General features: G+C 41.2%; 1 protein-coding gene across 1 annotated transcript in view; it reads right to left on the bottom strand.

The window, feature by feature from the left end:
* The window catches only part of LOC111237372 (fibrinogen C domain-containing protein 1-like), a 97,946-nt gene that overhangs the window by 43,825 nt on the left and 38,330 nt on the right, over positions 1–15,791 (bottom strand). The window contains exons 4-5 of the mRNA XM_022766448.1: positions 15,379–15,538; positions 8,309–8,445 (exon numbers count right to left, since the gene is read on the bottom strand). Coding sequence (XP_022622169.1) covers positions 8,309–8,445; positions 15,379–15,538 — 297 coding nt within the window. The remainder of the gene's footprint in view (positions 1–8,308; positions 8,446–15,378; positions 15,539–15,791) is intronic.

Here is a 15,791-nt window from a genome sequence, read left to right as displayed (position 1 = left end):
AAGAACCACGGCTCACCTTCCTCTCGTTGTCGGATTGTTCCGCCTGCTCAGTAGTAGCTACACTCTCAGCTATCACCGAGTAATTCTTGTGATTTTCCACGTGACACTTGCCAACCAGATTTTCTCTGCCTATAGGATTCCAGCCATTTCCGTTCACACCGCCTCAAACTCATTACTCAGCCATCCCATCTCTCACTCAGCAAGCCACCTGCCATTCTCTGCTGTCCTTCCACTCGTCAGCCCGCTGGTACCCTGCCATCACCAGCCTCCCTTGCCCCTCATCTACCATTAGTATCCATTAAATCCACCTTTTACACCTAAACCTCCCTGTCAGTGTCAGCTTTTGGGTCCTAAAAAATGATAGCCTTAACACCATGGATGTCTGTGCAACATTTGAAGGGGATGCATGCAGTATTTGCAGACGTAGATCAGTCATGACCAAAGTGGTGGATTGACTCCTTGCTGCTTGCATGGCCAAAAAGTAAATAAAATACAGAAAATGTAAACTGTAAACCAAAATTTGACTATTCTGGGTCAGTAATCTGACTCTTCTAGCACATACGCTGTATGGTAAAAGCCTTAGTTTTCACAGAAACGTGTTTCTTTTGACTGCTTAAGCTTTTAGCCGGAAAAAAAAAAAAATCTCTAATGGCATATAAAACATCCAGCAGCAGTGATATTGCTGAGAGTCCCATTTGTGCGTCTGCTCATGTAGCAGGGAGGAAATACAAAATCAGTGAATGCTCCTGCAGCAGCCCTCACACAGCTGTCTAACCTTTCCTCACATAACCTGCACACGGCCCCGGCTAATGGCGCTAATATCCTGAAGGACATGTCTGACGCTACATGTGATAATGCTTCTAGTAGACAGCTCGTGCTCTTGTTTCAGCAACACAATAAACTGTCTCCTCATTCCACTTTTAATGAGGGTAATGTTAGCACCTTTGTCCAGAGAAGTGAGCACTAAAAAAAAGAATATATATATATATATATATTCTTTTGAGTAAACTCATAGTTCAGTACACCTGAATCTAAACACTATAGGAAACAAATATGTTTGGAACAAAAGTTAGATTGTACGCTGAAGTTTTCAATTTCCCTACCTTACAAAGCATTTACAGATAAGACACAACTGCAAAAACATCCGTCCTGGGTTTTCTTTTTTTCTTTTTTTCCAAACCAATAAACTAACAGAGATGAAATATTGAAGAAGCTCTGAGCCAGATAGAAATAGTGAAAAAGCCTATACCGTACACTCCGAAATGCTCAAAAGGCACTCCAAGCCTCTAAAGGAGTGATACAACATGCACACAATCGTACATTCAATCTCAAACTTTTACATTTCAGTTCTTAGCTGAATTGAATATTTGAGAGTGATTGCAGTACTTCTGATAAAAGCACCATTTGATAATGCAACTCCACACTGCACTCTGATATATGTACTCTCATTCATTATTTATGCTGTGGTCATTTTTAGTCCCTTCCTTTTAACAAATAAAATAGTAATAATAGAAGACATTACCCTAAGCCGCGAGGCTGTATTTGAATGGTATTTGAAATCTCCCTTCACTGAAACAGGTAGACCACATGCCCAAAGGATTACTTCATCTGAGTGAGGGGCTTGTGTGTGTATGTATATTTTAGTATGTTTGTGTGTGACTGGGTGGGTCTGTAAGCACATATGAACACACATTTAGTGAATGTGGACCTACTCTGCGCTTCTTTGACTACGTGTAAAGGTCATTTTGTCCCATCCAACTCATTCTGTAGAGGTAGGCAGAGTGCGTGCTAAGTGTGTGTTTGTATATGTGTGTGTGTGTGTGTGTGTGTGTGTGTGTGTGTGTGTGTGTGTTGAGGGGGCTTAGGGCCTAGTGATGACAGCTCTTTTCTTTTATGTCCTATCTGCCATCATCTCTCCTTCCTGTGTGGTCAGACACTCTCCAGGGCCTGAGTTATGTCAGTGGAGAAATACCGACCAATTTCCTCTGACAACCGCCCACATCAACCTGTACTAATGTCTCTTCTCTTCTCTTCTCTCCTCTTTTCTTCTCTTCTCTTCCTCTGCAGTTCTTTAAATTGACACTAAATGACACTAATGATTTAGATTCTATCGAACTTGCATGAACCACTACTGACTTCTCTCACAAAATACACAGCCGATATATAGTTGTTTTTTTCTTTAAGAAGTTCAAGTCTCAGCAGCTCGAGTCACAGTTTCCCTGTGAGTCTTGGTGATTTGTTATTTTTCCAGATTTAAGATTTAAAGCAAGACTACACTTTTGCCTAAAATAATAATTACAGAATTGAACCTGCCTAAAAGATGCCCTGTGCGAGTTTTCCTGCAAACAAACAAAGGTTATGTTTACATTAAGTGTTACTCACCAAATTAACTGTGTTTCCTCTAACAAATGTGTTGATAGCATTTTATTTTTTATTTTGCATTGCTGCTTATCCGAATAATTTGAAACTACTGTCAGGAAAGTGTATTGTGTCACTGGCATGTACCTACGAAACAAAGCTCCATAGTGCTACAAGAGGTCGAAAACTCCACAGGGAACTTTTAATATCCCGAGGTTTTCTGAAATCAGTTGCCCTAAAGACATTGTGTGTAAACCTACAGTATCTTTGACATGTCATAAAGTCAGCAACTGTACTCATTAATGTCACTTACACAGCATGCACCTAGAGTTTGCTGAGCTAACATTAGCCACCAGAGAGCATGTTGTTGTTTGCATTGATTAACAGGATGGTGTGTCAGTCTCTCACACCTAGCTGTAGTGATTACCGCTGAACTCCACCCACCTCAGCTCTACCCAGGATTTCCTGCCTCCTATAGCTGACAATATGACTGGAAGCTTAAAACCATGCAACCATACAACCATGAAACAAACACTTTTTAATGGCAACACAGGTCTGGCACACTGCATGGGTCTACGTTCAGAAAGTATTCAGTATTCACTTTTTTCACATTTTGTTATGCTGCAGGCAGCAAATGGTTGAAATTAATTTATTCCCTCATCAATGTATACTCAATACCTTAGAATGACACACTTTTAGAATTTTTTGCAAATTCATTAAAAAGAAAAACTGAAATATCACGTTGACATAAGAATTCAGAATCTATGCTATGACACTTAATATTTAGGTACCTCCAATTTCTCTTGATCGTCTTTGAGATGTTTCTACATTTTGACTAGAGTCCATCTGTGGTAAATTCAATTGATTGGACGTGATGTAGAAAGGCACACGCCTGTCTATATGAGGTCTCACAGCTGACAATGCATGTCAGAGCAAAAACCAAGCCGGGAGGAGGAGGGAACTGCCTGATGAGCTCAGGCACAGGATTGTGTTGAGGCACAGATCTGAGGAAGGCTATAAAAAAATCTGCTGCATTGGAGGTTCCCAAGGGCACAGCGGCCTCCATAACTCTAAAATGGAAAAAGTTTGGAACAGCCAGGACTCTTCCTAGAGCTGGTCGCCTGGCCAAACTCAACAGTCGGGGGAGAAGGGCCTTGGTAACAGAGGTGACCAAAAACCCAATGATCACTCTGGCTGAGCCCAGAATTCCCGTGTGGAGATGGGGGAAACTTCCAGAAGGACAACCATCACTGCAGCTCTCCACCAATCTGGGCTTTATGACAGAGTGGCCAGATGGAAGCCTCTCCTCACTGAAAGACACATGAACAAGATTCTCTGGTCTGATGAAACCAACACTGAACAGTTTGGTCTCAGTTCTCAGTGTCATGTCTAAAGGAAACCAGGCGTTGTTCATCATCTGCCCAATACTGTCTCAACAATGAAGCATTGTGGTGGCAGCATCATGCTGTTGGAGACTGGTGAGTGTTGAGGGAAAGCTGAAAGAAGTAAAGTACAGAGAAAATCTTCATGGAAACCTGGCCCAGAGCACTCAGGACCTCGGACTGGGCCAAAGGGGCCTTTTCCAACAGGACATACAGCCAACACACAGGGGATTGGCTCAGGAACAACTCTGTGAATGTCCTTGCGTGGCCCATGCAGCCAGAGCTCTCTGGAGAGACCTGAAAACGGCTGTCCACCTACGGTCCCCATCTGACCTGACAGAGCTTGACAGGCTCCGCAGAGAAGAATGACAGAAAATCCCCAAATCCAGGTGTGGAAAGCTTGTTGCGTCACACCCAAGAAGACTCGAGGCTGTAATCGCTGCCAAAAAGGTGCTTCAGCTAAGTACTGAGTAAAGGGTCTGAATACCAATGTCAGTCTGATAGCTCAGTCAGGGTGTTGAGTGTAGATTGATGAGGGGGGGGGAAATTAATTTAAAAGATTTTGGCACAAGTCTGCAACATAGTATAATAAACACCTTACACTGTCTTCTCAGTAGCTACAGCTGCAGAAGATAACCACGGACAGCTGGCTAGAAACCTCCTTTTGTCTGGCGTCTTAACATGAAAAAGAAATAGGCTTACATTTATATATGATCTATGAGTCATGCCCTAGAAGATGTTCTTGCCTATGTTCGTATGATTTCAGTGATGTCAGCGGCACTCACGCAAACACTTCATATTCTGCTTTACCACTGCCAGTACCACTGGCTATGCACATTAACATAGATTTATCCTCCTCTCTACTACACCTCAAAGCTACACCAACCATACATTTTCTGCCTCTCTCTCTCTCGCTCTTTGAAAGAACCTGACAGGTGTGGTACACATCATCTCCTTTTCTTTGAACTCTGGGGGAAGCAGGTCTACCTTACTACTTAAAGCATTCAGCAAAAAACTAATAATAAGGCAGCATTTTAATTTGTGCAGAAACGCAGCATTGAGTAATTTTTGGTATGGATGATCAGGTGAGAATCTGGGTTTTATAGTTTTATACAGAGATTGTCTGTTTTTTTTAAAGCTAATTTCTCATTTACAAAGTGAGAAACTGTGGTTGCTGTGGGTGGTTGTGTTGGTTCGGGTTTTTGTTTGATTGTGCACCATGCAGAGAATTATGGAAAATGGCTTCTTTGATCATCCTTTTGCAATAGCTGATGGGATTTTTTTTTTTTTCTGTAATTTCCTTAGAACTTTTGCAAACCTTGGTGGGCGTCAGGACCATGAACCATGAACCCTGCATGTTTCCTTACACATTAACATGCAACACAAAGCCTTGGTAGACATATAAAGAGACATACGGACAAACATCCTCCTAAAGGTCTTCACCGACTGATGCTACAGTGCTGCTGATCGACATCTCTTCTTGTCGCCATTACTTAAGAAATCTGCATTATCCCCCCGGGCTCCCGAAGGGCTAGCTTTTTACTGCAAAGACAATAGAACAGAGAGATTTTATCGCAGAGGCTATATCTGAATTAAAGTGTTGCAGAGTATGGTATAAAAGATAAAAATAAAATTGCTGCTCCTATTGTGTTTCCTTCGTCTGTATGTCTCAATTTCTCCCTCTCTCTCTCTCTCCACATCAGATTCATCAAGCGCTCTCTTTTCTTTGTCTCCTCTGAGTCCTGCTCTCTCCTCTGTTCCCTCCCTCTTCTAAGTAACCTGCTCATCTCCTCAGTCTGTCTGCAGCAGTCTCTGCAACAGTGCTACGGTATGTCAAAGTATGCTAATGAGGCGGCAGCATATGGCTCATTCCTTATTTAAGCTCAGCCATCAGACAGACAGTAAGCCACTCAACTTGCTGAGCATCCCGTCTCCCTACCTGCCCCTGTTGGATCGCAGCACGATGATCTCTTAATGAGGCTCAAGCGTTATCACAATCAGCTCTACACACCTGGCAGGATCAGTAACTGCTACATTATCACTTCAATCTGAGCTGTGGTGTAACTCCTTTTATAAGACAAAACGCAAAGAGTGGTGGTTACTTAACACTGTTGCACTGTACGGATAAAAGGAGGGGTGGTGGTGGTGGTGGTGGTGGGGGGTGTGTGTGGAAAACTCACACTCTTGAGCTATTTCTGTGGTAACTACACAACACTTTTGCACAAACATTAATTCATGCATAGACAGAGACACACACACACACACACGTGCGCGCACGCACGCACGCGCACACACACACACACACACACACACACACACACACACACACACACACACACACACACACACAGGCATTTGCCCAGCACTGACAGGCTGGTATGTAGCTCTATTCCATCATGCTGCGGTAAGCACTCTGTCACTCTGACAGTCTCGCTTTATTTGATGATAGGAGGGTACGACCTTGCCTATCTCACACAGTTAGTCACCGATTTACAAGTGCACACACATACACACAATTCACTGTCATGCCAATGTAACAGTGACTTGGGCTGAAGTTTGACATGTATGTGTCTGTAGTGGAAGAGTGACATAAAAATTAGATTGTAAGACCATTCTAGGCATTTCTATTCTTCTTCTTCCTATTAATATTATGCTTGATCATATATGTAGCTACTGTAGAAGTATTAATAGCAGCACTAGTGTTCGGTGCAGGAAAAATCACATACAAATACATTTGCATGCGTGCACCTGCCGAAGATTGCTAGAAAATCTGTTTAAAGGTTTAAGAAATCATTCTTATCCAGAATTTCACACCTCTTTAACATTTTTAACACATTCAAGGGAGGAAGTTTTATAATGTCCATCTGAGGTGGTTTTAAAATATCTATCAAAATCTCATCAACAAGCCAGCATCACACCTGCAAACTGAAAGAGGATAGCAGACTTGATTTATAACTTATCGTAGTAGATTTATTTGTTCCCCCAAAGCATGTGGAACATTTTAATGGAGCCTGAACCACTTTGCATAACATGAAAGACAAAGAAATTATTTCCATAATAGTTAATTGTTCAACCTTTGCAAATCAATCCTTGAATAGTTTGGACAGCTTCTAAAATCAGCCTCTGGACGCTTCACTAAAATGTGCCACAACCTGTAAAGAAAGACTTGTGATGGATTCATGGAGCTGAAATTTCTAACTCTTTAAGTGTTACAAGGCCTTAGTTCTCTATTAAGAACTACTCTGCCTTCCCTGAGGACTGCTACAGTACACTTCAGAACAAAGAGAAATAAATGGCTCTAACCAGTCAGATGTGTGTGTGTGTGTGTGTGTGTGTGTGTGTGTGTGTGTTTGTGTGTGTGTGCGCACACGCAGTAAAATACATCTAAACCACACTTCCAAATATAACTTCAAACAGCTCGGTGTCAATGTTTGTTCACCTCGCTGTCTCTCACTCCCAAAAGACGCAGCACTTCCAGTATACAGCCTCACTTAAACAACTATGTTTACTTTAGCAAGGCCAGACAACTGACAGATGTTTGATCAAGGAAAAAAAAAAAACACCCGCTTTAAGAAACTTTAAAAATCTTTTTCCATGTTCCATCTATCTGTTTCTATCTTTTTAGAACACAAAAAAATATTATTACACAAAGATGAGAGTGCAAGATTTATAACACCAAAACATAAGCAGGTCAGAAATCTGTCAACTATGATGGAAACAGTTCCATTTGGTGAGTTTGAAGCACAATGACAAACTGCACAAAAAAAAAAACCAAAACTGGAAGCTGTATTTCTATGATCTGGCTGTGCATTTCTATACTGTATCTTTATATCCCATCTTTGTATAGGGTAAGACACACCGTAACAGCTTAAACTAGCTTTTGCATCTCTACCCCTGCTATTACAGCTCCATTTACTTAGCCTACCAAACAAAAAGTGTCACCATGATTCATCGGATATATTTCAGTTTTGTTGTGTCTCTCAGTGTTGGGATTTTATTGGCTTTCTTTTGTCTCGCTCCCCTGCATTATTCATTTTCCCTTTCAGCACTCTACCTGTTGACATTCCCACTTCAAGAATGACTAATTAGTATTCTGCTTTCTAAATGAAAAGCAAAGCATGAAAAATAATGGACTGATTTCAAACAGGTGCTCTTGAAAGTTGTTGTTAAGATCGCCTCTTAAGGCAGTACAACTGTAATCACTGATGGTGCTAGAAAAAAAAAACAACAACAAAAAAAAAACCAAACAAAAACCAACTGTATAAAACCATTTACTGGCTGTCTCTGACTTGAATGGAACTGATGGCACAGTAAGAAAGATTCATGCTGAGTGATTCATTCTTATTTTGGGCATATTTAGTAAATAAAAGCAGGTTTGTAAAAGCAGACATGGTTTTCATTTACATCTTCATTATAACCCTGGTAAAAATGTAGCGACTGAGTGGATACTTCTACTTTAGTTAGATACACAGCTTAAGTGTGTGTGTGTGTGTGTGTGTGTGTGTGTGTGTGTGTGTGTGTGTGTGTGTGTGTGTGTGTGTGTGTGTGTGTTTTTTCCTCTGACTCACTGTCCAGCCTCCTCCATCTGTGGTCATGTCACAGTAGACCTGGAAGCCTGCGGGGTGGTGCACAGGAAACACAGAGTAGATGCCATCCTCTCTCTGACCACTGGCGTACAGATCACCGCAGTCACGGGGACGTGAGCCTGGGGAGAGGTGAAAGTAAGGAGATGTGAAATAAATGAGGTCCGGTATGGCTCGCTAAGAGGCTAAGGGTGCTTGGAGCAGGAGAGTAAAATCAGGTAATAAAGAGAAGATGAGGGAAAACATGAGATAACACTTGTCACACTGTGCCTTCTGCCTAGAGCCAGGCACTAGAGATGCACATAAGTACAGTAAACATGAAGGTGTATGGTTGTAGGTTGTGAAGTCATCCTGTCAAAATGAAACCTTCAAAGGGTTTCGCTTACTCTGTATTTCTGAACCATTTTCTGAAATGACGGCTCTTGAAAAGGATAGAAAGAGCAATGAGGAGGTAGAGAATGTCTGTGTTGAGAGGGAGGACAAAAAAAAAAAAAAAGAGATAGATGATGAGACGGATGGGCGGGTGATAGATGACACAGTGGGACAACAGAGTCTAAGTGCGGCGAGGATAAAACCATGAAAAAAGATGGAATGCAAGTGGGTCAATATAAAGAGAGGAAAGCACGAGGGTGGGGCGACGACACGGCAACACAAGTGGCAGGAAGAAAAAGACGTATGGAAGTCAGAGACGCAGAAGTATTTGGCTCAGTGAGGAGATATATACATTTGAGTGATACAACACAGACGAAGAGACAGAAAGGGTGAGGAGAGTGGGGAGAGTATGTAACAGACAGGCACGAAAGAGAATTCAGGAAGAGTTAGTGCATAGAAGAAGTGACAGAGACAGGGAGCTTGTACGCTACAGCAGAGCAGAACAGTAGCACCCTTGTCTGTGACTGAGAAACCCATCTTACACTAGGGACACAAAATCTATTCCCCAGGAAGCAGGAGAGGAACTCTGTGATGAGGACAATGTCATAGATTATGCATGCCAGCCCTTCACCGGGTCAAACTCCTGAATTTAAAACAGCCTGGAGAGCTCTTGAAAAGGCCATACAAGATTTTTTTTTTTTTTTTTTTTAATAGTCCCTACACGATGTGGAATGTTTGGTCTCCCCGAAGCTTTTCCGTTTCTCTGTGTAAGCCTTGACTAATAAGCTCCGACTTAGCATTTCCCAGTTCTTCTTTTCATTACAGGAAACTGAAGCTGTCTAGGTTTCATGGGACATTAAAAAAAGACAATATCATCATTATTTAAGAATTTGGTCCTCTCTAACAAAGGATTTCAAAGAGTTTCAGCTTAATGATCTGATCCCTTGCAGGAGAGAAATTCCTCTACCCCACCTCTTAGGATTGTACTGTTACTCCAGGTCCACTTCAGCTAGTCTTCTTCACGACTTTACTCGCACAGAGATTAAGAATTTTGATTGTCCATTATTTGGTAATTCCTCCGCCGTTTCTTTTCACAGAGCAGTGTTCAGAGCTGAATGTGTACCCTCGTCATCTAACGGACATGATGTGTCACAAAAGGTTTCCGGTCATGGCGGCAACCAGTTCTTCGTATCACTTTCATCATTTTTGTTGTCAGTTTTCCAGTCACTAATTCTTCCCGTCATTTCGGAGACACCTGTTCCCTCATGCCCCGCAGTAGGTATCAGCTCTCCAGAATCGTCAGTGTTTCCCGCCTTCAGCCATCACCTGATTCCCACACTCACCTGCGCACCAGTTCCCAAGCCTATAATTAGCTCTCATATACTACACCAACCACTTTCCCTCAGTTCCCTGCCAGATTGTTGTGCATTTTGCCTTATTATCCCATCTACCTGCTGCCTGTTTCTACCTGCATGGACCATGTTTTTTCACCTGGTATTAACATGTGACCTGCACCTGGATACATTATCTGGATAATGTGCATTTGCATTTACGGCAGGCATCATTCATTTTTAAATCACCTTTTGCAATCAAAGACTTGCGGGCTGCTGCTGTTATGTTTACCTTTTACTGCTTGCTTAAGCCTGTAGGAGGAGCTGGAGTTAAGTGGCGTTTTTGAACTTGCTGGGTTTACATTTGGCCAGATGGGATATTGGGCAAATGCCTCGTTTGCTTGGGTCTTTGCCTCCCTTACCACTCTTGCTTTGTTTTCCCGTTTGTCACCTTTTGACGACCCCACCATTTGCTGACACGGTAAACTTTGTTTTACCAGGGCCTGCCTGTCTCTGAGTCCACTGAGCCTTTACATTTTCCTACACGGTACAGTTCTCTTACTGAATAGCCCCCCTGTTTGTTTGTCCATAGATAATAATAATCTTAGCACTTCATATGCTCTAAAGTTTCCTAAAATACTAAAACAGTTGAAAAAAGAGGCTGGTGATATTCTGTATTTTTCTTACTGTCAACAAATCCCATGAAAATACAAACACATTCAATAGGTCCGTCTCTCATTACTTTCTGAACTCTCTGGTCCCTGCTGACATATTTTTTTATTAAAACACTGAAATTCTTCCTAACACAGGTGGGCACTGTAGTTTCCAGCAATTGTTACTCAAAATGGACTACCGCAATGCATTTGTTGGGGGCTATTTTCAGCTACAGATTTGGTGCTCCATTGAGGATTTATAGCAGCAGGATGTTGGACTGACTCAAAGGAAAGCCAGTGATTATAAAGGAGCATGTCAGCCATTGTGATGGTGTGGCCTATTGATGTATTTTTAATACAGAGATAGCTAGAGGTCTATGGCACAGAGTAAGAAGGTAAAGTATATCAGACTTTGGATATGCAGACAGTAGTTGTTGTCCTGAATCACATCTGTACGGCGACACAATCATCAGTCACATAAACCCTCCAAAGTAAGACATTCTGACATCGCAGGCAGTGCACAGTAGGAACTGAACTCATTTAAATGCACCCTGTCCCCCTATCCTCAGCTAACACTGCTCATTTAGTGGCAAGCATCACAGTTAGTTTCCAGCCATGAATATGTCCCGCATCTAAAATGTATTTATGCTTTGGCTTTCTTTCTTTTGATTTATAGCGCATTTCTCAGAAGACTGAATAATTTATACGACAAAATAATAATAACAATAATAAAGAAATCTAGCAAATGTCAAACCAATACTTACATGTTTACATCTTACAAAAGATATGAACTTTGGCTTGCAAAGCCAAATGAAAAGTAGCATTCCTGCAATGGTTTCAGTGGGACAGACAGGAAGTCACAGATATTGATGGTTGTGTCTCATACTTAAATACATATGCAAACAGCTGACAGACATACTCATAAAAAATGAAAATGTACTGTTGTGTATATGTGCATAGAGTTTTTATTTACTTGTGCTGCAGTGTGAACAGTTAATATATTAGATATTCAGTACCTGGTCGACTGACCATATGTCAGAATGATACAGAATTACAAATTATTCTGTTATTCTGGTGTAGCATATACATTAAAATGCTAATAAGAAACATGATTTCTGTAAGAGATACACAACTAGGCAAAAGTGTGCTAACCCACACAAGAATCCTACAATGCCACAAAAATGGATTTATTGTATGATAAATAAATATGCACATGTAGAGAAGATGTGCATGTTGTTTATCACTTGTAATTTGAGCTGATGTTTTTATAGTTTCTCGAGCTGGTTCTCTGGTTCAGTGTAGATCTCTTTGATAAAATGTCAAGGCTGCGATCCACAAAAACACTGAATGATTGTTCCTGGGTGCTTTTGTTGTAGTTTTTCCTGGAGCAACAGGAGTGGAAACCTGCACACAGCTGCTTTCCAAGAAGGATTTGATGGACTTACTGTAGAGTGTACACGTACACGCACACATGGTATTTAGCAAATCCTAAACATATTGGTTTTTATGTCATACTACATTTTTTGATATAATGTATTATCGTGCTAAATCATACAGAGAGCATGTATGAAAGAATCCTGAGCTCTGTCCATGGTGCTGAACCTCGGTGCTGGTTGTTCAATTAGTCTGAATATTGTACTGCTTTACCCCTGACATTTACATAGCTTTAGGATATCTATGCTTTAAATAGGTCAATGTTAGGCACTCTGTGGATACTGTGAATATTTACATGAACCATACAAGAATAATAAATTATAAATCAAATAACAGAGACATATACCCTGAAGATAGCGCCATTGTTATTGCAAATTAGTTACTGCAGTCTAATTGGGAACTAATTTCTTAAAGATTTATTTTAATTAACCAACTTTTGGCTCTATAAGAAAGGAAAAAGCTACAAATTGAGCTACAAAGGGGAGACTGTCATTGCAAATAATAAGTATTGCTGCATGAGACTTGGCTTGGTTATTGCCTCCTCCCTTTGCCTGTATAGAGCACAGGACAGTATAATGACCTGTCAGGTGTGATATTCCAGGTGTAAGAACAAATGGATGCTGTTTTAAGAAAATTCAAAAAATATTAGTCAAGGGAAAGGCTTTGAATGCCTGACAGATTCAGCACCATGGAAAGCATTGCCCATAAAACCAAATGTGAATTTGAATTTGGTTTCAGATTAAATGCTTCTTCCTGTGTATTGTCTTCCCTTGCAGGCAAAGTACAGAAATAGAAAATTCTCTAGAGTGCTCACATATAGATACATGAAGTAAACAAGGATATATTCATCTCTCACATCCATGTCACAAAGAATAGTAAATTCAGGTCATCAGCGTGAAGTGTATCCAATAGTCCAGTGTGCTGTCCATGAATACCCCTTGTACAATGGCTAATGAAAGCAGAGTAAAACTTACTAACACATGGGACCTCTTTCCTACATAAAACCGCTGCAAATGGAGGCTCTACGCATGTATGAAAAATAGTAATAATGAGCTGTAATCCCTTCCAGATAGCTGACTGAAGTGGACACCTGTTTTCATCTGCTTCCCTACGAAATAATGAGAACAGGAGCAGCCTATGAGCAACACTCCAACAGCCCAACAGGGCTGATGCAATCATCATTACAACCTTGTACTGGATGCTGACTTAACCATGTTATACAGTTTGAAAAATACATGGAGCTCACACATAACCGGACATTTTCCCTACTGTATACAGTCTAATACAAAGCAAGACATTAGCCATGCAGTAAATATTACCTTCTGAGACTTATAATGTTTATTCTCTGTTAAGGCTTTTTCTAAACAGGATTGCTACTTCACATCTCATTGCATCATATTGTGAGGTGTTGTAGTAATTGTGTTCTCCCCAAACACATACTGTGCAAACGGGGCAGGAAATGCTATGCAGCTCATAAATTGACTAATGATTTCCCTCACAATGGGGAACAAAAAGTTTCTGTTTCTGCCTCTGTCGCTGTTATCATTACTTTATAGCCAGGAGATAACAAATTAAAGTAAAGCTCGAAGAAATTATTCCACAATTGGGCTATGATACCTACTGTGAGATAACAATTCTGCTAAGATCTGAGGGACAATTTCTCTATTGATTGATTTATAATTTATTGCCACCCAGAATGCTGCTATGTTTGAAGTGACTGTGTTAAGACAGGAAAAAATCCGAAAAGGTAGAATGAGGCATAAAGCTGCAAAACATATGATTTACCCACCACTTCAGCACCATGGACAGAGCTTCAACCAGTCTAACCACACTGTCCAGTGAAAATGTCAACTTTTCATGACTTAAAAACTTTTTCGTATAATTCAACTGGCTTTTTAAATGATGGTTTTCACTCAGTAGCAGGACTTCTAAATTCTTGGTGTAAAGGCTTGATTGGTCTCATTTTACAGATCTCAATCTGATTTTAGGTACTGATATGTCATATATACATATCAGTAGTGGATATGCAATACCGATTAGATATAGATTAAAAATCCAATTTAATTTGTAACACGGTAGCACAGTGGTGGTCTCACAGCATGAAGGTTGTGGGTTTAAAGCTGCTGGCCCGCTGGGGCCTTTTTGTGGTGGTTGTTTCTCTCTATACAGTGATAGAATGGGGACCTGTCCAAAGTGTACTCCACCCTCGCCCCAATGTCAACTGGGATTGGCTCCAGCCCCCCCGCTACCCTAAAAGGATAAGCAGAATAGCTAATGAGTGAATGAATGAATGTGTGTATAATGTCACACTCCTGGAAATCTGCAGATGTTTACAACCGATGAAGAGCAGAAGAGAAGAGCTACTCGAGAGAGTTCCTAGACAGACGCATACTCAAGCTTTCAGTTTTACTTTCAAACCATTGTCAGGAGGAGCGGGTAGAAATTTTAGCAAACAACAGCTGATAGGTAGCAGGTGTGCCAGCTAATTGCTCAATTGCATCAATTAGGCTGATGATGCCACAGGCCTAAACCGTGTGTAAGGCAGGATATTAATAAAACCTCGAACGTCATGTATTGAACTTCACTCCCTTCGAGTAAAAGTGAGTCTGACAGCTTGAAAATATCCATCCGCTCTTATTCAACATTCCTAGTACATGCCTATGCCCAAATGTTTGCAGATGTATGAAGCATCTACCACATTCTCAAGTCGTGCTTCTCACGGAAAAACGTGAACAGAATCTCTCTTACTCTGTTATGCATACTGTATGCTATACATGAATGGCCCTCACTCTGTGCTCCTTGGCTACCTATGTAAGGCAAATCCAACAGGGGAATGCCATTGGGTATGCTGTGCCTGGTTAAAAGCCTTCCAATGGGATGATGCCTCAGGCCCTTTTCTGCCTCTCAGAAACACAGCCGCAATGGACATGCAAGTCATTTCTCATGTACAGTAAAAAATTCCACATCCCTACCAAGGCCATGGGATAATGTGGATGAGATGTAGCCCAGGGAGGCATAGTGATATCAGCAGGAGAGGCTGGGATGGATGAATATGTGGTAAGATGTATAACAGACAGACCACACTGGAATATAATTTTACAGAATGGTGGAGTGGTGCTGACAGAGGGAGGGATCGCGAGCAGAATACAGTGGGAGAAGGTCAAACATATAGGTAGCCACTGATGTATGAATTCTATCGACACACACAGAGGGACAGTCTGTCCAGACAGGGACACACAATCAAGCCACGCCTCATTTCTCTTACCATTGGAGCAGCCCTTGAAACGGGCCCCTCTGACTGGTGCCCTCTGCAAGTCGGCCTTGACACGCGCCTTCAGGCCCACATTCTCCTTCTGCATGGCATTAAGAGCATCACTCACTGAGTTCACTACCTTCACCATGTTGATCTGGCTGTCTGACAGCAGCTGCAACACAGAGGAAAACATATTCACAGTTAAACACATTAACAGTGCAATTTACGCTGTGTTGTTTGTTGTCTTTTACTCGAATAACTACAAACTGTGCATACTTTTCCATTACCTCTGATCATTTCTCAAAGTGTACAGAGGGTCTTTAAAACCTTCAGGCAGACAGTGCTTTCCATTTATTTCAATACATTTATAAAAATGACCAATTAGACATTTAAAGTCATGATTTCTTAAAGTTCTTCAAATTTTC

Source organism: Seriola dumerili, unplaced genomic scaffold (assembly GCF_002260705.1).
Source record: "Seriola dumerili isolate Sdu_G_001 unplaced genomic scaffold, Sdu_1.0 BDQW01000853.1, whole genome shotgun sequence".
Classification (NCBI taxonomy): Eukaryota; Metazoa; Chordata; class Actinopteri; order Carangiformes; family Carangidae; genus Seriola; species Seriola dumerili.
The sequence above is the reverse complement of the archived record's forward strand: the minus strand, read 5'-3'. Positions and strand labels throughout refer to the sequence as shown.